At 36.6% G+C, this 22,515-nt stretch overlaps 1 protein-coding gene across 4 annotated transcripts; it reads right to left on the bottom strand.

Moving 5' to 3' along the window:
• Positions 1 to 628: 628 nt before the first annotated feature.
• Positions 629 to 22,390, bottom strand: LOC124186700 (putative inorganic phosphate cotransporter). Of its 4 annotated transcripts, none has more exons than XM_046578598.1 (3): positions 22,053 to 22,390; positions 3,194 to 3,417; positions 629 to 2,642 (listed from the first exon to the last, which is right to left on the bottom strand). In XM_046578598.1, exons 1-3 carry the CDS (start codon positions 22,168 to 22,170, stop codon positions 1,413 to 1,415), a joined length of 1,572 nt encoding a protein of 523 aa, XP_046434554.1. In that variant the 5' UTR covers positions 22,171 to 22,390; the 3' UTR covers positions 629 to 1,412. The 4 variants fall into 4 exon arrangements, with proteins under 4 accessions (XP_046434554.1, XP_046434557.1, XP_046434553.1 ...); XM_046578601.1 differs by lacking the exon at positions 22,053 to 22,390 and adding an exon at positions 3,972 to 4,392; XM_046578597.1 differs by lacking the exons at positions 629 to 2,642; positions 3,194 to 3,417 and adding exons at positions 9,303 to 12,360; positions 15,380 to 15,594.
• Between the last annotated feature and the right edge of the window lie 125 nt (positions 22,391 to 22,515).

Here is a 22,515-nt window from a genome sequence, read left to right as displayed (position 1 = left end):
TTTACGACTATTTATTGACGAGAGTTTAGTTTAACCTTCGATCATATTGAGCTCTATTTACGATCGCAATTGAGAATTATTAATCAGATTTTTAACATCGTGAGTGATCATTCGTGTATCTGTTCAATGCTCGTTGTACACGGTGTTCGAAAAGTTTCGTACCGCGAGAATTACGCAGTTTTATTTGGCATGTTAAAACGAAACGGTGAAAAAAATTTTTACACCGACGATTTTTCGTTGACGGCAAGAGGTCCTGAATTTTAAACCTGTTTTGAAAGAGACTTACCTGCACGAAGAATAAGATGCGAAAACGAGGAAACATGAGGCGGAAAAGAATTTTTTTTAATGCTCACAGTGACGCAAGTTATTGCCAGCAGGTATTAACATGTCATATTATCCGTCTCGTCGTATTATATCGAGGTGCTTAAGATCGGCGATAACTATCTTCTGTAGTAGCAATTCAAAAGTTGGGTCTTTAGATCAGTTGGCAATTTCGGTTCTACGATTAAACGATACATGTTATGCTAATTTAAGCATATCTACGCACGTGAGAATATGGTTTAGACGTTTGCAAACGGCTTGTGAAAAACGTTTGAACAGTTGTCAGGTCTATTTTTATGAACGTGGATTATGGAATTTCAGTTTTTAATATTCTTTGTTTTCGTTTTTGTACATGTGTGTCAACAGAGCTTGCTTTGCTTGCGCGAAATTTCGCACTTTGTACATTTGTATCCAATCTTACATGTCTCACTTATACCATTGACCTAAATTTGGGAGTGAAGAAAAAAAAAATAAAAAAGAAAGTATAATAACGGATGTACAGTACTGTACATCGATAAACGTCATTACGTTATAAAAGCAATTGTATTGATAGCTTTTGCGAGAATATTGTCAGAGTATTTCAAAATAGAAGAAGGTTTTACAAGGCTTGAAAGAAAAGATGAAATAGATTTTTTCATGAGCTTTGTTCAACGACGCGGTGAAATTTAAAATCAGAAAAATGACACCCACGTACGATGTTGAGATTATAATATGGCGATGTGTAATAAACTGTCAGTCGAATTAGAGATTACGAAACATAGTCATTCACAGACTGAGAATTCGGACAGCGTGAAACTTAAAGTGTAAAAAAGATTTTCTTTGGCAACGAAAAGACATCTTTATATTCGAAAAATGTCTTTCGTGACTTTGAGACGTGTAGAAGCTTTGGTTAAACGTCGTTTTGAAGACGTTTAAGGTAAGCGCTGTCTTGAAGAAAGATTATATTTATAAATTTAACTACCATTTAACATTAGCGTACTGCAATAATAACACAATTAGCACCATCATCGTATATAACAAAGAGAGATAATGACATTGGGTAAAAAGAGAGCGAAAGAGTTCATCGCGATTATATGCGATGATTTTCGTTGTCAGTTGGTGCTGTGGACAGTTTTCGGAAGATCCGTGGTTCCGGATTTCCTTTCCGCTTGTTCCTTGGCGAGGAATTCCGGATCGTTCCAAAACTGGACGTCACCGCTTGCGAATAGCACGTATACAAGATTGGTGACAATGAAGACAGCGGCAACTATCCAGAATACGAGTCTCCACTCGTTTACGGTTTGGTGGGGTGTCAATACGCCGACGAGATAAGGCGTGACGATGCCGGAGAGGGCGCCAATGCCGTTTACAAGTCCCATAAGGGTGCCCGAGTAGTTGGGACTGAGGTCAAGCGCGTTGACCTTCATGCCCGAGTAGAAGGTGCCCATCAGCGCCATGCCGATGGTGAAGAGAACGACGACGAGGACGTTGTTGCATCCGGCGTACGAAGCGGCGACCAAAAATATGGCAGGTCCGATCGAGGCTACGGTTGTGAAGAGCTTCCTCGCATTTCCGCGAGATATCAGTCCGGTGTTTATTATCCAATCAGCTAGCCAGGAGGATGCGATGCTGACGAACCACATGCAGAGGTACGGAAGAGCGGTGAGGAGGCCGTTCGAGGCTATCGAGAACTTCAGAACGCTGCTCATGTACTTCGGGAGGTCGGTCACCATCGTGAAGAAGCCCCAGTCGTGACCGATTTGGGTTATTATCAGGGCCCAGAGCGGTCCGGAAGTCAGGATGTGGCGCCATGGGGTCGGTGGGATGCGTCGATGAGTGTGCGCCGCCATTGCCTCGTGGAGGTACTTCTTCTCCTTGTCCGATATGAACGGGTGCACGTCAGGGTTGCTGTAGCAGACGACGGCGAAGACCATGAACCAGGCGACGCCGAGCGAACCGAAAACGTAGAATACAGAGCGCCAGCCCAACGGTGAGTATCGCAACAGAACACCGGACAAAGCGTTCGCCACTACAGTGCCGATCTGAGAACCGGCGAACACCATCGCTCCGATCTTGGAACGCTCCGAAGGTGGCGTCCATTGGGCGAGAAGTGCGTTAACAGCCGGAAATGTCGTGCCCTCACCGAGACCCATGAAGAAACGTAGCACTATCAAGGCAGTCGCTCCTCCCGATTCGACCGCCAATGGTGTCAGTAAAGTCAGGATTCCGGTGGACAGGATTCCGAGACCGAGTGAATACTTGCCGCCGAATTTCTCCGCCATCACACCTCCCGGTATGTGCGTCAAAACGTAGCCCCAGAAGAAACTTGACAGGATCAGACCCTGTTGGGTAAAGTAGTGGTCAAATCCCTTATCACCGTTAAATGTTGGAAGAAAATTTCAACGTCGAATTTTATAGATCCTGATTTTCGGTTTATCTAACACTAACAAGGAAGGTCGATCCCAGGTCGATATCTCCGATTTCATTTCTTTTGCAATATGTCATAGTAGACTAAAAACTAAGCGACACGTATCTTTTCTTGTACGTCGTTAAACACTTTAAGGGGTTGAAACCACCTTCCAAAGTAAGGAACGTCAGGGAGTGATTTGACTTGCTTGTAAGTATCTACAGATGGTGTATTCTACGGTAGTCTACATCGGCTTCCTAATTTCACCGGTACCATTATTCAAACTGTAGAAATTTTAACCACTGTACGAAAAACTGCAAGACAGTGGACTCGACGCTTTTATTTTAGCACCAACACTTTCGAGAATGCAAACGAACGGCCATGACTCCTTATAGGATGGAAATAGCTAAACACTGAGACAAGAATTGTTGACCATGGACTTGAAGAGCCCCGAAACTCAATATGAAAACCGTCTCGTTCTCTCACCTGTAACGATTCATCCCAATCATAGCTTCCTTTGGGACTGTTGGTTACGGAAGTTGCGTTGCTCGAAGGGCAGACGAAATCGTCAGTCGTGGCGGTATGGATATTTTTTGTTTTGTTCACCATCTCGGTTATGGCGAGAGACAAGCAGGTTCGCATGGTGTAGGCATTCATGATTCCGAAGAATCCCATCACTGCGAATACCCATCGCTGCTGAATCGGAGCGCCTGTAAGTGTCCACCAGAAGTGTTACAATAATCGTCGGTAAACTGTCGGTTACGACGATCGATCAACCGATCGACAGTTACGTCAGCAGTCATGGAATGCTTTGATCGTCTTTGGTATCAATCTACGCGAACACACGTTCTTTCAATACTATTTAGACATCCAGGGTAAACCTGCTTAATGAAACGGCACGAGGCAATGTCATGATTAGGTAATTTCTAGACCGGAAACAACCGAGCTGTCTTATTGCGTCCTCGGAAATAACGCGACGTGACATTTCTGCAAGCTCTCATCTTTTTCTCCACGTTAAATTATAACACCTTGTGATCGAATTATCGACTCTGTTCCAAACACCCGATCCCCGCAGTGTTTTCACGGTTTTTCGTCCACACAGTGTCATTGCAACGCGATCCCGATCACGGTCACCGACAAAGTGGCGGTACACAAACAACGGTAGATAAAAGAAGAATCTCGAAAATTAAAAAATTCACTGCACCTTGTCATCGCGTAAAATTGACACTACATAACACGATCAAAGTACAGTATCGTTACTTACAACAGGTCTTCCAAATGTACAACATTCCGATAGCGACACCCCCAGGGTGTTCAATTTTCCTTTCCTCGCTTTCTCTCTCTCTCTCTCTCTTTCTCTCTCTCTCTCTCTCTCTATCTCTCTTTGTCTCCGTTTTTCTCCACTGTTCCTTTCAGTGAAATTTTGACACTACGAAATCGAAAACAATCGGCGATAGTGACGATTGTATACGAATGAAATTCACTGGCTATGAATTGGACCGACTCGCACGACTAATTGATCACAGTTCCTCGACGGCTTCTTCTTATCTGTGCAACCGAGTTGTTTCTTCGGAGTTATAATGCACGCCGGCCCCTTCGTCGGTACACCGTTTTATGCGCGTTTACCACCTTCGAAATAATGGCATTCGAACAGGCAGGTATATACTAGCGATTCGCGCCAGCTAGTGACGCGGGTTCTAAACCATTCACTCCACGTTTGCTGTACACATTTTTAACCCAAGTATACGTATACATGTATTGGCTAATTTTATGCGACGGTGCATAAACGTATAGTTAGCAATTTTAGAGAACTTCTTGTGTTTTTTTCCTCGTCATTCTCGCAATGCAAAGAAAGAATTCACCTCCTCCGTCATCATCTGACAAACGGAATAACGTTGTTATCGAGATAAAGGAATTGGATTAAAAGAGAGAATGAAATTGATTCAAATAACGAAAGAATCTTCGAAAGATAAAAATCTTGGATCTAGATGGATCAGGCCAAGGTATCGATCCAAAGGCAGACGACGAACAACAACGAAAACAACACACCATTGCGTGTATAGTTTGAAGATACCAGGTCATGTGTGTAGACGGAAAGTAGAATCGGAAAGAAGTTTTTAAATAAACAAAAGGAAATCGGATTTCGCATTAAACGCAATCGCGCGATTATCAGTCAATCAGTTTTGCGGAAAAGTGACGCGTGGATTTTTCTCAGTATACGGCTTGTTCCATGAACACACTGAGCGATACACATGGTATTAGACAACGATAGTAACAGGTAATAGGGATCTGGAAATAATGCGAGGATTGCAGGTTGATTATTGATTATTAACCGCACTGCCGCCTCTTTACTCTTGTGCAATCGCATAACGTGCATATGACAGAGGTTGCAGTGTGCAAGTACCAACATTCTGGATGATTAAGAGCTGTAATAAAGATGTTTAGATCCGATCGTCGCGCGTTGTCTGCGTCCGCAAACTATATATATTATAGTTATAATCGTATAATCTTTAGCCGGCGATATCGAGCCGCATTTTATTTCCCATTATATATCGGCCGAGGACACCGCGAGCCTTCATCTGGAACAACGTCTTACCCACCACCGTGTCGAGCAGCGATCGCGCTGCCGATATGCCAAGTTAACCCAAATCTGTTAAATTCGAGGCAAACAATGCCGGCGCAGATTCGGCCGAACCGTGCATCGCTGCGATCACTGAAATTCAGGCAATCTTGGTGTACTTTTCTTTAATGTTTCCGGATCAATCCGGAGATAGAACGGATCTGAATTTCCGATGAATCCATTTTTATTTGTGGGAATTTGGAATCATTTCCAAATGCCAGTCCATATTTAGAGAATCCAAGAATCATCTGATGGGAATTTTCAATTGCATTAGAATTTTATTCATAATTTCAAGGGATTCGGAGGATTAAAGTGGCATTTGATGAGAATAATGGAATAGCATTTGGAATTTATGTCAAATTCTTATGGATTTTGAAAATTCCATTATCGTTTCATGAGAATGTGGAATTGCTTTTGGAATTCCTTCAGAATTCTCACGGATTTACAGAAATTCCAGTGTCACAGAACATTCGGCATGAATTGCAAGTACGACTATAATTTCATTTCGAATTCTGAGAGATTTAGAGAATATACCTTCTGATAAAAATATGAAATCGCAGGAATCTAATAGATTTTAGTGCCGCACTAATCCCAAAGAAATTTGGAATTGATTCGTGTTGTGAATTCCTATTACGCGTGCGTCGGAGAATTTTAATTTGAACGATTCAAACATCCTCCTAAGCATATTTCGCAGTTCTTCCATCAATTCGAAAGCGATAAATTTCGAACATCGTGAATTATTCCGAGATCGCAGGGAATATTTATGATCAGTAATTGTTGTAAAATTATGTTCTAAATTCCTTACCGATCTTACCAACTTTTTACGGTATTAAAAAGAGAATTGCATTTTAAGTTTGTAAATATTCTTTACAGAAATATCTCACAAATTAATTTAGAATTGCACAGAATCTTGATACAAAGTTTTTGCTAGTATTTTACAACTTACCTGAAAATTGTTGTAGATTTTTTTTTTTTAACTTGTAGAACCCACTAATATTATACACGATGTTTCTCTCACTGAAATCCGACACAAGTTCATGAAATTGCTATGAATTGTCATGGTGATTTCATACACGAGATTTCACTTTTGAATTTCATTGCAGGTAACTAAAAAATATCACCAATATCCGATAAATCATCGAGATCACTGAAATCGAACGGAATCTTTTAAAACTGTCGAACCTAATTCCTCGCTTAACGATTTATACACTTCTCACAAGTTTCATGATCGGTGACAAATCGATCATTGGAACAAAATCGGAATAATTCCGTGAAAAATCGTCGAAATTCTTTTCAAGATCGGCGCCGATTTTCTTTCGGCGATAAAAATCGCCAAGCGTAATGTGCACGAAATAAAAAATTAGCCAATCATCGCTAAAACTTGAGACCGATGTCTTTAAGATAATTGTAGAAATCTGATGAATATCGTTACTTACAGCCAGAATTCAATATCGCCAATAAATGAGGGGGTATCATCATCTCGATCTGCATCTTTCAATCCCCACTGATGCTCATTGCTACTGCACTGACCGCGGGGCGTTGAATCAACGTTAAATCGATGATCGGTATCGAATTTCGTGACGATCGCGGATCGCCAAATGTGGGTAACGACCTCCGAGTCGATGATTCCGGAACTGTTTAACGACTGGAAGGCTTCTCACGTGAGTTTCTCGGTTTCGTATATGCATATATCCCGATCCGGTCGATCGGTGCCGATTTCCGGCCTCTCCTCGCCTCGCCTATACAATAAGTTATCCGAAAACGTTTCGCTCCGGCACACCTTTCGGTAATTATCCAGCGTAATAAGACCCAAGATATTGTCGCTCTGTTCGAGGTGACATACATTTCATTTTGGTTGCTCAGCATTGACTCCGTTTCCAAGGATTCCTCCATACTTTGTTCCGGCTTTATTCACTGACGCGCGTCGACCGACTTCATCATCTTTCGTATGATTTATTTTCTGCTGGAAAGAAAATGCCTAACCATATATAAGGTTTCAAAACCATTCAAGTAATTTATACGTCAAACCAATTTTCAACCAATTATCCTGCCATTATCGTTTCTCATCTCATTGTCTACCTCGTCGTATGAATATTATTAATTGTTTGTTCATTGGCTGGAATTTCAATGTCGTGTTTTTCTCGTTTCTGCATAATTCCTGGAGGCAAAATAAAATTTTTCTCACACCTGTCATTTTTCACTCCTCAAGAATTGGTCGTTTCTTTAATCCCCTTTAAGAACTTTCATCACTTTTTTTTTTGAATTTTTTCAACACATATCTTAGGGTAGAGCTTTCGATCAATTTTCAATTCAAAATCATTATCCAGTTCATCGAATGAGCAGAAATGTAAATTATCGACAAGAAATACTTCAGTATTATTAATTTTTCTAACCTTATGGAGGAAAAAGAAAAAATGTTTACATTGAAACTGAAAAAGCAGAACAACCGTGATCATTTATTCGTAAATCTGGAATAGAATCGACTATCTAATCAAACTAGTGGAATAATTTTCTTACCAATTGTTGCTAAGTCATTCCAAGTATTGACCGGGAGAAGGCGAGTAGAAAAAAAATGAAAAACAAAAAAAAAAAAAAAAACACAAATAACAACTATGACTTTGTGTTCGTGAATTGTGTCGTGACTTGCTTTTGTGCCGGGTATATCGTGTATATAAAACGGTATATTGAAACTGGGTTGAAAATACCTTAGATAAAATATGTAAACAAAAATCTCAAGGTTTTCGTAATAGTCAACTGTCATCGTTGTTATCGCACCGGTATGACAAAATAGTTGGTGCCTTTAAATAATCATCTTCGAAAACGGCTTCAACAGTTATTTATTTTGCCAAAATTAAATGTGACCGATTGAAACGGAGAGTGACAAGTTTTTAAAAAAAATCGAATTTGAAACCGAAATTCCGAAATCTGAAAACTGTACTCTTTTAATGTTGATTATTTTTGAATTACGGTTTTTAAAAACTGCGAAACGACAGCAACGACGGTAAATTAATCAAGGACATTGCAGATACACGGGGAAAAACGTCTCTCCGTATAATCGCACGGTTTTTGTCAAATTGTTTTGGCAAATACGTATATATATATATACACACACACACACACACACACACGTACATTTTCAATTATTTAGTTCAAGGTAACCAGAATTAGATCTTATTCCTTGGAACGTTTTCTATTCTTTTTTTTTTTATACACAATTACTTGTGTAATTCTCGGGTATAAATTATACATTCATATGTGAAAAAATTTACAACAATTTTGAAAATAATTAAATTAAAACTTACTCGGAGAGATCCTGAAAAATAAAACACGATACGAACATCGTATATCTTTTAATATTTTTTAAATGTTCCAATCTACGCGTACCCGTATCTGATAGTAAACTTGTAATTAAAAATTTGATAAAATCTCGGGGAAACTTTCGGGACTTTGAAACTTTTTTGATTGAATATCACAAAACGTTATTCAGATTACATTTGAATTACAGAGCGTGACTCGAGTGCGGGGAGCTGCGTAATGTTAGATAACAGCACTGCGCTTTTCGGTGTTTAACATACATATAAATACAGACGCTAGTGTACGTATATACGTAGTAAAAATTTTAATTACCCAAAGCTCGTCTTACCTAATCTTAACTATTGCACGAGTAATATTTTCTACCGTGTATACATCGCGATTTGCGCTATGACAAAACGCATAATGCACTCGACTATTTCCTGCATCTCCTGTATCATCACCCCCCCCCCCCCCCCCCCCCCCTCTTTGCATCTACGTTTATATATATATATATGTGTCACGTGCCGACCATTAATTATTGTTTGTTCTGACAGATCCGTCGCTGCTTACGTTTCATCCTCGGATTTATTTTTACCGCTTTATTTATGACGGAAACACACAACCTGAATGTCAATTCTGAGTCACGTGAACCGTGCAGATACGGTAGAAATCTGATCAATCAAGTTTTGCTCGATATGTAATTTTTATTTGTTTTTTTTTTTTTTTTTTTTTTTGCTATAAATAGAATTTGCGAAAATTGAAGAGAAAATTTACAATATAAATAAAAATGTTATCCTAAATTTTGTACCCGATATTACGATGTACAAGGAATCACGCGTTAAAGAAATACTTTGATTTTTATAAAATCGAGAATATCGAGAATATCTTGAATCGTTTTTCAGAAATTTGATGAAATTCAACGTTTCAATGATTGCTAATCAATTTTTATTACAGTAGTCTAATTTGCCATGCGAACGGTTAGATTTGCTTGATTTTTTTTTTTCTTTAATCCATCTTTTTCCCGTTTCGCCCGTCAACTTGAGTTGTTTATTTTCACTTTCTTGCGCTTCTTCGGTCAGAAAATATCCTCCGATGAAAATGACGCTGTTTTATCGAAATGCGATGGAGAAATTGTTATAATTGTAAAAATCATAAATTAAATTATATCGTCAAGTATTATCGGTTGTAATTTGGATTAGCCACCGTAAGTCATCGAGGCTTTAGCTAGGGTTTGTTATATAACGTCACTCGAAAAGGTTGTAAATTTTATTCATATCCGTTATCGGTTTTATTACATCACATACCGTAAAAAAATGAGAAAAAAAGTAAATAAATTCAACTACCGTGGCAACCAAATTATAAATTTTATCTCCAATCATCTTATTGCCGGTTGCAAAGTCGGTGCTGTACGGCAAGATTTAACGAATCGACGTAAATCGAGAGGTAAAAAACACACGATCATCCATCGTGAACGATTACTTCGGGAATAAAATTAACGGAAACACGTTTCTGATAATCTCATGTTACATCTCACAACCACTCGGTGTAATAAAAAATTACACAGCTTCTATTAATATCTTTCCGTGAATACCGAACGCAGCGATTAAACAAATAAATATCACGTATTTTCCGTAATATTCTTAAAAATATTACGAATAATAATTTTAAAAAAAGTTCATGATATATGTACTCTAGTGAACATTGCATAGTTTTTGTTTTTAAATTGTATCTTTCAATTCTTTTTAATTCTCTTCGCGTGTTAATACATTTTTACTATTTATATTCACTTGGTGTATATGTATGTGAAATTGTTTATTCTGTTTTTTTTTTTTCATTTATTTTTAATAATACCAAAACTGTAGAATGTTATTAAACTTATATATTACATAATATATCGAATGTAATTACAGGGAAGTTGGTGAACAATTTATAACATGGGTTGCATACATTTATATGGTTATTGGATGATTAATTCACTACATGTGAATAATTTTAAAACGCGGTGAGAATACTGAGAGATATTTATACCTTTCGGATTTACCCTTACGTTACATTATATGTATATATTATAAATATACGCATACATATATACAACTAAATGACGAACGTTCAACATTTTTCGTCATTGACTAGCTTGACAATAGTTCATATTACAACAATACTCTTTGTTTATTTATGCATACATTCGTCTTCTGATATTGTTTGTACAGCGCAATTTGATGAAAGGAAAAAAGAAATTTTCCCGTTAAAAAAGAAGAAAAGTGAATGAATCAACTTTCAAATTTCACTCGTTACAATTATACTTTTTTCGCCCAAAGCACGACGACCGTTTGTAAAAAGAGTTACGGCTAGTAGGCAAAACCGAATATCAATTTTACGATTTTAACAACCGCGATGAAAATCGGAAGTGGGTAAAACGTAGGTGAAAAAAAAAAAAAAAAAAACTTGTTCTAAACGTTGAAACTCGTCGTTTGATCGTTATTCACGTTTTGACATCGTTTTTCCCGCGTTCGACAGTAGCAGCAGCAGCAGCAACATCCCCTTCCTTTTTATTCTTCCTCCCCTCGGTATCCCTGATAAGAAATTCCGGATCATTCCAGTACTGAACCTCCCCACTTGCGAAGAAAAGAAACGCGGTATTGGTAACAATGAAGACGCCAAATATGATCCAGAAGACTAGTCTCCACTCGTTCACTGTCTGATTCGGCGTTAAAATGCCGACGATATAAGGCGTTATGATCCCAGAAAGCGCGCCAGTCCCGTTCACGATAGCCATAACGGTTCCGGAGTAGTTCGGACTGAGATCAAGCGAGTTCACCCTCATACCAGGGTAGAAAGTACCCATCAGCGCCATACCGACGGTAAAAAGTGTGACGACGACGTAACGATCGCATCCGGCATACGAGGCGGCGATGAGAAAACAGGCCGGTCCAACGGATGCGATGGTTGTGAACATCTTCCTCACGTTGGTCCTGGTCATTATCTTTTCGTTTATCATCCAATCGGCGATCCAGGACGAACCGATGCTGACGCACCACATGCAGAGGTACGGCAGAGCGGTAAGGAGGCCGTTCGTTTTTATCGAGAATTTGAGCACCCCGCTCATGTACTTTGGTAGGTCGGTAACCATAGTGAAGAAACCCCAGTCGTGACCGACCGAGGCGGCGACCAGGGCCCATAGCGGTACCGATTTTAGCAGGTGGCGCCACGGCGTGGGTGGGAACTTGTTGTGGGTGTGCTCGTGCATGTTATCGTGAAGGTACTTCTTCTCGCGATCGGAGACGAACGGGTGATCGTCGGGTGTGCTGTAGCAGACGAGGACAAAGACGACGAACCACGCGACGCCGATCGAGCCGAAGACGTAGAAAACCGAGCGCCAACCGATCGACGAGTACTGCAAAAGTACTCCGGACAGCGCGTTCGCCACAACGGTGCCGATCTGAGCACCGGCAAGAATCAGCGAACCGATTTTTGAACGCTCGGCTGGCGGCGCCCATTTCGATATCAGGGAATTCAACGCCGGAAATGTCGTGCCCTCGCCGAGGCCCATCAGGAAACGAAGTACTATCAGACCCGTAGCGTCGAACTCTTCGACCACCAATGGTGTTATCAGGGTGAATATAGCCGTAGACAGAATGCCAAGACCCAGAGTGTACTTTCCACCGAAACGTTCGGCCAGCTGGCCACCCGGCAGATGCGTTATCACGTAGCCCCAATAGAACGATGATAAGATTATACCCTGCGGGAGCGAGAGAGAAAGGTGGAATTAGGGTGGTGCTGTAAAACGGAATAAAACAATATTTGGTTTTTATAGATTTTTTTTTTTTTTACGGTTTCTTTCATCTTTTTAATTCGGAACAATTTGTTTTTCGAGACGTGTATCAAGCCCGCACGTGTCACGTGACGGATTTTAGGATTTTTAAGACATGGATTTTATTCAAGATTTTTTGTTTTCAAATTCATTGTTTTGGTGTTAGGTGGTAAAGTGTTACGGTCGGATAGGACCGTTAAATTATCGTATGAATTAACGTTCGTCGAATAATTGGCAAAACATAACCTCAAAGCCCGTCTCGCGGCGAAATAAGTCGATGAAAAATATGTACGATATTTATTAAGCCCTAGCTTGGCTGAAAGTACTTTTGGACAGTGGCACGGTCATTTTACGATTTTGACGAACGGAATATTTTATCACGGTATCAATATCAACGGAATTAATTAAAAGCACAAGTATACTGTTAGCGAAAAAAAAAGTTATTTATTATAGTCGCGAGAATAAATTTTTCGCTGAACTCAAACTTCTGATCGTGAAATATATATATATATATATATATATATATATTCGCGAAATTTATTCTCGCGACTATAATAAATAACTTTTTGTTTTTCGTTAATAGTATACTTGTGCTTTTAATTAATTCCGTTGATATTGATACCGTGATAAAATATTCCGTTCGATTATTTATGCGCACAAAATTCCACTGTACTTATTTTGGTAATTTTTATTTTCTTACTGCTGACAACCTGTTAAACAACTTCACCTATCCATAAAACACACTCAAGCACGTATCAACGCATGCAATTATTTGCGATTCGTTTCATTCGAATTTGTTCTTTTTTTCTTTTGTCTGCATCTTTGTGGTTTCATTTTTTTTTTTTTTTTTTTTTTTTTTACTTACATATTTGAACAGCAGTTTCTTTTCAAGTCTGGCAGACTTTATCGATCACGCATAGATACTCATTATCATACCGTATGTATACTGTATATATCTGTAATATTCTAGAAACAAAAACACGCCATCGAGTCCGTACAAAAATGGCTCTAAGAAATCTGTTAATACAGCTTATTTTCAACTTTACTTGTTATGAAATTTGTAAATAAAAATGAAGAAACAAAAAAAAAAAAAAAAAAACGACAAATACCTGCAAAGTTTCCGAGACTAGTGATCAAAAAATCTTTCCTTTACCTTAATTTCAAGTGTGACAAAAACACGTGGAATAAAAAACTGAATCACGCAGCAGGCTATGCTGGACTGTTTTATAATTATTATTATTATAATATTTTACAGTTTCGACAGTCAAATATGTACATACTCTACACCTGTGCAAGTTATACCGTATAAAAAATTTTTACAACACGTTAAGAGCTTGGTTAATTTCTGTCATAAAAACTAAACTTTTTGCATTTAATAATCTCGCTGAGGTTTGAAACAGACGAAAAAAAAAAAAAAAGAAAAAAACACCAAAAATTCACCGACGATACGATTTTTTCCTAACCAAATTCAGACGCAATTATTCCTGCGTTATAGATGCATAGCAATTTCTCGTTTAAAGAAGGAAAACAATAAACCAATTTTTACTTATTGTTAGAGAAAAAAATTGTTCACCTTTACGTGTTATATAATATTGAGCGTTTAAAAATCAGCGAGTTGAAACGCATCTTTGTATTCGATACGAAAAACAGGTTTTTTCGAAACGGCATATCTTTCCTTCTCTGTTTTGTTTTGCGATAAATTAAAGTGTAAAGAATAGAAAAAAATATATATATATATATATATAAATATATACATATATAATAATGAGAAAGAAAAACAACGTTTTAAATACCAGCATAACAACAACACGTGTTTCGAAAACGTGACATTTTTTCAACGTTCCACAATGCCATGGAAGAATCCGGCTATTATGCAACACATCATCGTTTTTCTCTTCTCTTATAATTTACAGCTGCCCTAGCTTTACGATCTTGGATTTAAGCGTGATCTTATCTACCAAACCGTGGCGAGTGTTTTACTGCAAAATATGTGACAGCGTCCTCCGACTCGTTTACGGTGTAATATAATGGAATTTGAATCCCTGACCGAAGTAGTTGTTGCGTAACGTGTAATATGAAGCACGCGATAAATATTTTTTACACACGTATCCGCGATTCTTATCAATACCAGCTGTGACATTTTACGTGAAATCTTCAACTAATCTCGAATATTATCACTGTGCGGTAAACACCTATAATATTTTGCGTTGCAATTACCAAAAAAGGATCGACGATAGCGCAAAATGGTTACGCGTACCTCGATTTTCGTGATTCCGACAATATTGAAACAGTTTTTTGTTCAACGATACCTGTTTTACTGAATTTTTCTCGTTACTGTAACAAATGAAATTTTTCTCAGTGTAAATAAAACGTTGATATAAATTAAATAAATTTATTGAATATCCCTCAGTCAAAAGTAAAAGTGATTTTCTGTTTTAATATCACGTATTCAATAGTTGTAGAAAGAGGAAATAACACGTATGTTATGATTCGAGTCTTCAATATTAATATTTAATGTTTCCTGAACGCAATTAACCATTTTCCAATTTAATTAACATGATAAAATAATCGTAGTTATTTCTCAATTTTGTAACTCAGCAACGGGGCAATACACATAAATGTATACGATGCATATTTTTTTACGGAATTTAATGGTCTACAAAAAAAAGATCTCTGATAACTTTTTTCATAACCAAACTCTTTCAAAATTTTTTCAAGGTTAAATTTGAAATCGTGTAAAAAGTCGTTGTTCTTTTCTTTCGCTAATATTATGCATTCCTCTCATTTCCTCTGCCAATCTAATTTTTTGTGGACAAAATAAAAATTCGAGGAAATGTAACAATTTATCGAGTTTATACGATTTCACAGTTCATTATCTTCTAGTCTTCGTTATAATACAGAGATACATATTATATGCGTGTGTGTGTGTGTGTGTGTATGTGTGTACCTGCAAACTTTCGTCCCATTCGTAAGTACCCACGGCGCTGTTGGTTGTGCTTGTAGAATTTGTCGAGGGGCAAGTTTCGTCAGTGATTTCTGAGCTATCGGTCTCGACGACCATCTCGGTGATAGCTAATGACAAGCATATTCTCATAGTGAACGCGTTCACTACCGCGATGAATCCCATCAAGGCGAAAACCCATCTTTGGGGTATCGGGGCACCTGAGAAATTTATACCCATTGAAATACGATGCGGATGTTCGGAAAGATTTCGATATAATTATACAACGGGTGAAGAAAAAAAAAAAAAGGGAAGACGAAATAATAATAATAATAACAGTATGAAGAAAAAAAAAAAATTAAATACTTATACAACATGCCTCATAAGTGTACAACAATTGTAATCGATTGTTTATTCAACAGATGTAAAGAAAAATAGGTAAAAACGGTGTTAATTTGTGCTTCGCGAGGGTTTTTTTTTTTTTTTTTTCTATTTTTCTTTCTCCTTCTCTTTTCTATTTATTTTACAAATCGAGCAGAACGCGAGTAGAAAGAAAGAAAAAAAAATACATACTCAAGCATCTGAACATTTACTGGAACGCGTAAGTTTTCGAAACTAGTATGGAATTGAATATCGAGTTCACCGCTCGAATCCGCGAGTCAAATAGCTCGAGGCAGGGAAAAGTACGAGAAATATTAAATAAGCGTGTAAACGATGAAAGAAATAACTCTGCATTAAGAACAAGAATAAATAAATATATATATATATATATAATATTTAAAAAAACATGTTTATTCCCCCCCCCCCCATCTCCCACTTCGTAAAATCATAGTTTATGACGCAATATTTAACCTCGTGAAAGGAAATCGATGTGCGATTTTTTTAAGCGGTGCGACATTCAGTTTTTATATTCGCCGTTCGATTAACCTGTAATATGAATTCAATTCTAACGGTTGAAGGGAGATGATAAATTTTTTTATACATATGGATTTGCCAACTTAATCTGCTTTCCTTCGAATCGACGCGTCGTATAAATTTTTTAAGCCCACGAGTTTCGGGATATTCAAGATTGCGTGAAAACTGATTTTTACGACATTTCGAAAAATCGGTACGTAAAATAAACGCTCAGCTTTTTTGACTGGATTACAGTGAAATGTTGAATAATGTCTGTCAAATATAAAAAAAATTTGAATACAGAAACTTTATTCGTATTGAAGAAAAAAAAAAAAAAAATTTTTTTTTACTTTGAAAAATCGTAATTTTACATTAAACATTTCCATGCATCAAGTTTCGATACTTTAAAAATGGTATTTAATCATTGGATACTTTTTGTTCCTTTCGTTTGTTTAAACAATAATTTTCTATTTCAATTATTCGAAATCTGTGAAGATGGATTAAACCGACATATGAGTGAGAGAGAGAGAGAGAGAGATATTATCGTGCGATTAAAAATTTTCCACGACGCACAGATTTCAATAAAATATACATATAAATTGTCGAACAGAGTTCCGTCCGTTGTGTGAAAAAAATTATTATCTTCCTTCAGAATTCGAATTCTTAAACGGCAAATAGAAAATCTCAATGCGACACGGCTTAAAAAAGTCGCAAAATAAATAGAAAAAAAAAAAAAACATTTGAAATTGTTGAATCTGCATAACCGGTTCAATTCTTATCTTCTATCCGGTTTAATTAATTAATAATCCACAGAGACTATTATTAAAAGTCAAAACAAGATGTCTAGAAATAAAAAAAAAAAGAAAAACCGTTAACTATATAAACTACGTTTTTTAAATACTCTACAGTTCTTTCAATTTTCTATTTTCTGTTTGATGAATATATTTCGCGACGTTATTTGTAGAATTATCGTGATACTTACAGCAGGTTTTCCAAGCCGACAACATCTTAACTATATTTCGTTATAATTCCCAAGCTGGTTTATTTTGTTTATCAAATATTTGAATTTATTTAAAAAATCCTTTCTTTATAACGGAATTTGCCAATTATTAAAAAAGAAACAGATCCACTTTCTTCGTTGAGTGAAATAAAATTTTCAATTTATTCGAGAATCGGAAATCGAGACATTATTTACAACTTCGATTACAAAAAATTGATCATCATTGATTACCGTATATATTATATAATATATACATATGTAACACAGATCTTCGAAGAACACAATTGATTCAATTATTCGTTCTAACAAACTGCCGTCGTTATTTATTAATCTTGATACATACAATCGCCGACTTGTGTAAATCCACAATTATTGTTGTTACTATTATTATTATTATTATTATTATCCTCGTTTCGAATATTATTTTCTTATATTTCTTTCACCAGTTGCACTGCCGTTGATGTATATAATTGTTAAAACTCGTTCCGCGAATCAGTAAAATGAGGAAAAAAATAAAATAAATAAATAAATAAAAAATATATCCAAGACCCGTGTGTAATAAATTACCAATTTTTTATTCACGTATTTGTTTATCTATTTTTTTTTTTCTTACTTTTGTTCACAGAAATTTTGAAAAAAAAAAATTTATATATATATATATATTTCCGAATCGTATCGCGATTCGAAATTTAATTGCACGACCGACGATTGTTTAGCCTATCGCCAGACGTTCGAATGACTGGCTTCGCCATAGTCTTATAAACGCCTTATATTATGCTTCATGTTGGTGAATGCTCACGTTCAGATAACGCTCATACGTAGGCATTCCTGCGTGCGTGCGTTTGTGTGCAAGTAAGGCCGATGTATGTACATGGATACTTTGTACTTACCTGAGCTCACCTGACTGATCCGAACTCAGTTTGCACCTTTCTTCCCTCCCGCCACAATTCTCCCGTCAATCCGTGTCGCGATTTGCACGCACACACACACACACACACGCAAACGCACACAGGTCAAAAGTTTCTCTCGTTAAACTCGACGGTCTGCGAATTTTCTTGTTTTTTCTTTTTTTTTTTTTTTTGTTCATCCCCTCTTCTTTCAGTCAAATGCGTATTCTTGTCAATTTTTTTTTTTTTTAATTAGTACAACGACGGGAAAATTTTATAAATATAATATAAGTCACATTCTACAACGGAAGGAATGAGACAAAATTATTACAAATAAAATGGGTACGTGGATTTAAAAAAAAAAAAAAGAGGTAAACTCGTTTGCTTAGCGCGATAGCGAAAACCAGTTTTTTTTCCAAACAGGATTTCCTGCAAACGCGTCTTCGCTGCCGTTACGGAAAACCGCGCGCGATCTTCCCGCTCGCAAGTTTCACGTGTGTTAGATTTAATCGGGCTCCGAGAACTCGTTGAAAAATCCGTACAACAAACCGTTTAATCGCCGTCAATCACTGACTTTAATTTTATTACAACCATTAAAGCACGCAGGGTTGAAACTTGAGCATCGTGAGAAACGAAAGAAAGATAAATAAAAATCAATTCATTCCTACAAATTTTATTCCACGCAAAAGTTTTGCGCGAGCTTGTAGCAATGGAAAAAAAAAGAAAAAAAAAAACGAGAATTTTTTTATAAGAGAATAATAATAACAATAACAACAATTTCTAATTTGTTATAAAAATTTGTTTTCCGGGTGTAAGGAAAACTGATCGCGGGTGAATTTTTTACACGTTGAATTGGAATCGAGAGAATTTACGTAAAACTTGACGTAAAAGAGTGAATTTTTAACGATCTAATCGAAAAGATCGTTTGCTAAAATTTAATGCGCATGCGTGTGAAATTTGTGAACGCAGTTGTTTGCCAGGTTGACCAACTGTCGTTAAATTTAAATGAAAATTTGTTTGAGGTTACGTTCACGACGGTTGGTCATCGTGGCGAATAACTGTTGTGAAAAATTGTAGCGCATGCGCATCAAGTTTTTAGCAGACGACGGGCAATTCGTTGGTTAGAAATTCGCCCTGCGTACGATAGGAAATTGCATCGATAAAACATGCGGCATTAGTATATAAATTTTAGTGCAATTTAGAAAATATTCCACGTAAAGGCATAAAAGTATACAAAGGTCTTCCCCACTACCTTGACATACTTAATACCTTTCTATTCAACAAAGTCTAGACGATTAGTCGCACTTATATTGCACAGCTGTGGCAGGCAATTATTTATCGCTGACCGTATCTAGATGTCGACAATCGATATCGACACGGGTTAACGATCGTTGTATAAACGACGAGATTTTCCCAAGTCGTTACATAATTATTTCCCTGTTTAATTGATAATTTGAAAACTTTGCATTCCATTTATATGATATCGAGGCTGCAAATTTATCCTGAAACATTGCTTTGATTATAAACCAATTAGCGTGATTACACACTGATAGATTAACGCTTTTTTCTTTTCATTGTTCAATTAGTAGATCGATAAAATGTTTCTGATTTTTGATAATTAACCTAATAGACGTAAAAGAAAAGAAAAAAAATTGATCGGCGAATTTGACACGCGTTGCTTCTAACAATTATCTGCATATAAATTATTCTCTCATAATAGTAAATTAATTCTATACCTTATGGCTATATTAAATTTACTTATGAGCACTTGTAAATTTTTATTTATTTAATATTCTTCACTAAATCAAAACTGATCGATTAACACGTGTCATCTGTTTTTCATAAAACTTGCACACTTATTTTTCTGTCTGACAATGAACGTGTTTCGATCACATAAATCAGCAGCGAATTGTGAATATTTTAACTTGTTTACAATGTTAAAGAAATTTCCGATTATTGTTTTCAATAATAATTTCGGCGCGGTGGGATTGACGATTGTTTTCAAATAAATTACGAGACAATTATTTACTGGACTGGTAATCCTAGTTTTCGGTAATAACAATATAATCGTAGTCGACAAAACGTCGTCAGTTACATTGGGAGAGTCTAGTTATGCGCTGTTTCACAACTTGGCCTTATTCTTAGATAGAATTCGTTACGGTAAATTCGATTTGTCGTAGTTCAATGTACATATTTGTTAAATATTCCACGTAACAGCGGCAGCTGTTTAGACGATGAAGTGTCAAGTATAGTTCACGGAAAAAAAAAATAAAAATAAAAATAACCAAATACGACAAAAAGAAAAAAGAAACGTTCAAGGAAGCTCGATCGATTTATTTTCCATCGGACAAATTTCATCATCGCTTTGCCATCAATTTCGAACTAGTTAAAAAAAAAAAATAAAAAATAACACACATGTATCTTTTTTTTCTTCCTTCAATTTCCTTCGAAACATATTTTTTATACGATATTGGATTTTTTCTTTTTAACCAAATTTGCTCCCGGTTGATTTGATCTGACAAATTTCAAGCGAAATTTGTAGATGACGAGGTCTGATGTCTGAATATTCTTTACACCTCAGGGTTTTTCTTCAATTCTTCAATTGTTCAATTCTTTAAATAGCATTCAGCAAGAATTCGTTTCTCGACCTTCTGTACACGTTGTAAACTATGAATTGAGCAATGTTCGAACTATTTTGTACACGTATATTTCTTATGACAGTACGATATAGAAATATCGTGTGGCTAATTTAAAATCGTAAGAAAAACGAAAAAAAAAAATTTCCTTCCACTTTTTGCAGAGTATAACTTTCGCCTGCCTTTGAAATATCTTTATTGTTACTATTATTATTGGTTTTATTGTTAGATATTATTGTTAATTTACACCTCTACATATGTATGCACGCGTGTATCGAGAGGGGAAATAAAAAACCAGTGATTTACGCTGTGAGCTTAAGGCGTGTTTCTGCACTGTTTACCTGTGGCAATCATCGAGTCTTATACAATTCTGATACATAGGTATACAAGCGTACTTAAATACATTGGCAAAAACACTGTTACAAGTTTCGCACACGAAGATCTCGGTATCTTATCTGTCAGGTTTAAATTCAATTCCAAGAATAGGATACCGATTATTGTCGAGATTTTTCATTGCATTGCAATGCATTATTTATTTATTTACTTATTTTATTATTTTTTTTTTTTCTTTTGCGATAGTTTGAGTTCAAACAAATAGGCGACTTTTCCGCATGCAATTTAATTTTTTTCCGATTCGTGAATATAGATTCCCTGGTTTTTCGCATTTACAAAATCGGATTGAATTCGATTTAGAAAACAAAAAGAATTTTTTTCTTCTTCCTCGTTTTCACCACGCAAAATAAATCCAACACCTGAGCGATGTTACAATTTTAGAGAAAAAAAAAAAAAAAAAAACCAATAAATAAAACAACGAATAGAACACTTTTACAATGTCCACCATGTGTAACGATAATACAATAACGCGTTGCATTTAAAATTCCACCGAAACGATTACAAACTTAACATACTCGTAAATTTTTCTACAATATCGCGCATAGTTCAAAAAACCACGGACCAGAGGTCGCGACTTTCTCGCAGTTACAGAGTATCATCGTATCGATGGAAGCTTTCAAAATTTTCGAGGCTCGCAATCGCGTTTAATTTTTATACTTGTTGCATTTAATTTTCTCCTGAAAGCAGGAAAAAAAAACAACAACAACGACAACAAACGCAAGGCAAAAAGAGAGAAAGAGCAGAGAGAGAGATTTCGAGTAGCTCGTCAATGTTTCGTACAAACTGACAAGATTTTCAACAACACACATACATAATTGTTGCGTATATAAAAAAAAAAAACGGTAGTTTTTAAATTCGCGCACACTTACCTTTGAGGAAATTGTAAATCTTGTCGATTCTTCGCTGGCGCGTCGGTTCGGAGTTGTTAAATTCAGCAAGTAGCCAACTTTTTTCATCAGCAACCGGTATCGACGATTCTTTCATCATTGTTATATCACTCAGTTCAGTGGTCACTTAACTAAGTATATTATTGTCGAGTCTGAGAACTAGACAAATGCGATTAATTGCTTGCGCGTAATATTACATGTGTGATTTAGAAAGACGGACACTTTCACCAAAAACACACCGCGGGATTAAGCCGCGCACATATTTGAAATTTTCGACGATTTGTTTGATACGGAAATGAATGCATAAAAAGGAAGAGAAAATTATTATTGTATTAATATTGTATTATTGTATACAGCATTGAAAAATCTCGGACAAGGTATGAATAACGCGGCTTTAACCCGGGTTCTGGTGAAGGAAACGTCAAGACGTAATCGCACCCTGCGG

This window comes from Neodiprion fabricii, chromosome 7 (assembly GCF_021155785.1).
Source record: "Neodiprion fabricii isolate iyNeoFabr1 chromosome 7, iyNeoFabr1.1, whole genome shotgun sequence".
In the NCBI taxonomy this organism is placed as follows: Eukaryota; Metazoa; Arthropoda; class Insecta; order Hymenoptera; family Diprionidae; genus Neodiprion; species Neodiprion fabricii.
The sequence above is the reverse complement of the archived record's forward strand: the minus strand, read 5'-3'. Positions and strand labels throughout refer to the sequence as shown.

Coding starts and splice junctions, on each gene's coding strand:
- LOC124186700 (XM_046578597.1), bottom strand. CDS start 22,170: ATGATGAAAGAATCGTCGATACCGGTTGCTGATGAAAAAAGTTGGCTA. Junction 15,595..22,052: donor GATTTACAATTTCCTCAAAG/GTAAGTGTGCGC, acceptor TAAATTTCTCAG/GTGCCCCGATACCCCAAAGA. Junction 12,361..15,379: donor AATGGGACGAAAGTTTGCAG/GTACACACATAC, acceptor TCGCTCCCGCAG/GGTATAATCTTATCATCGTT.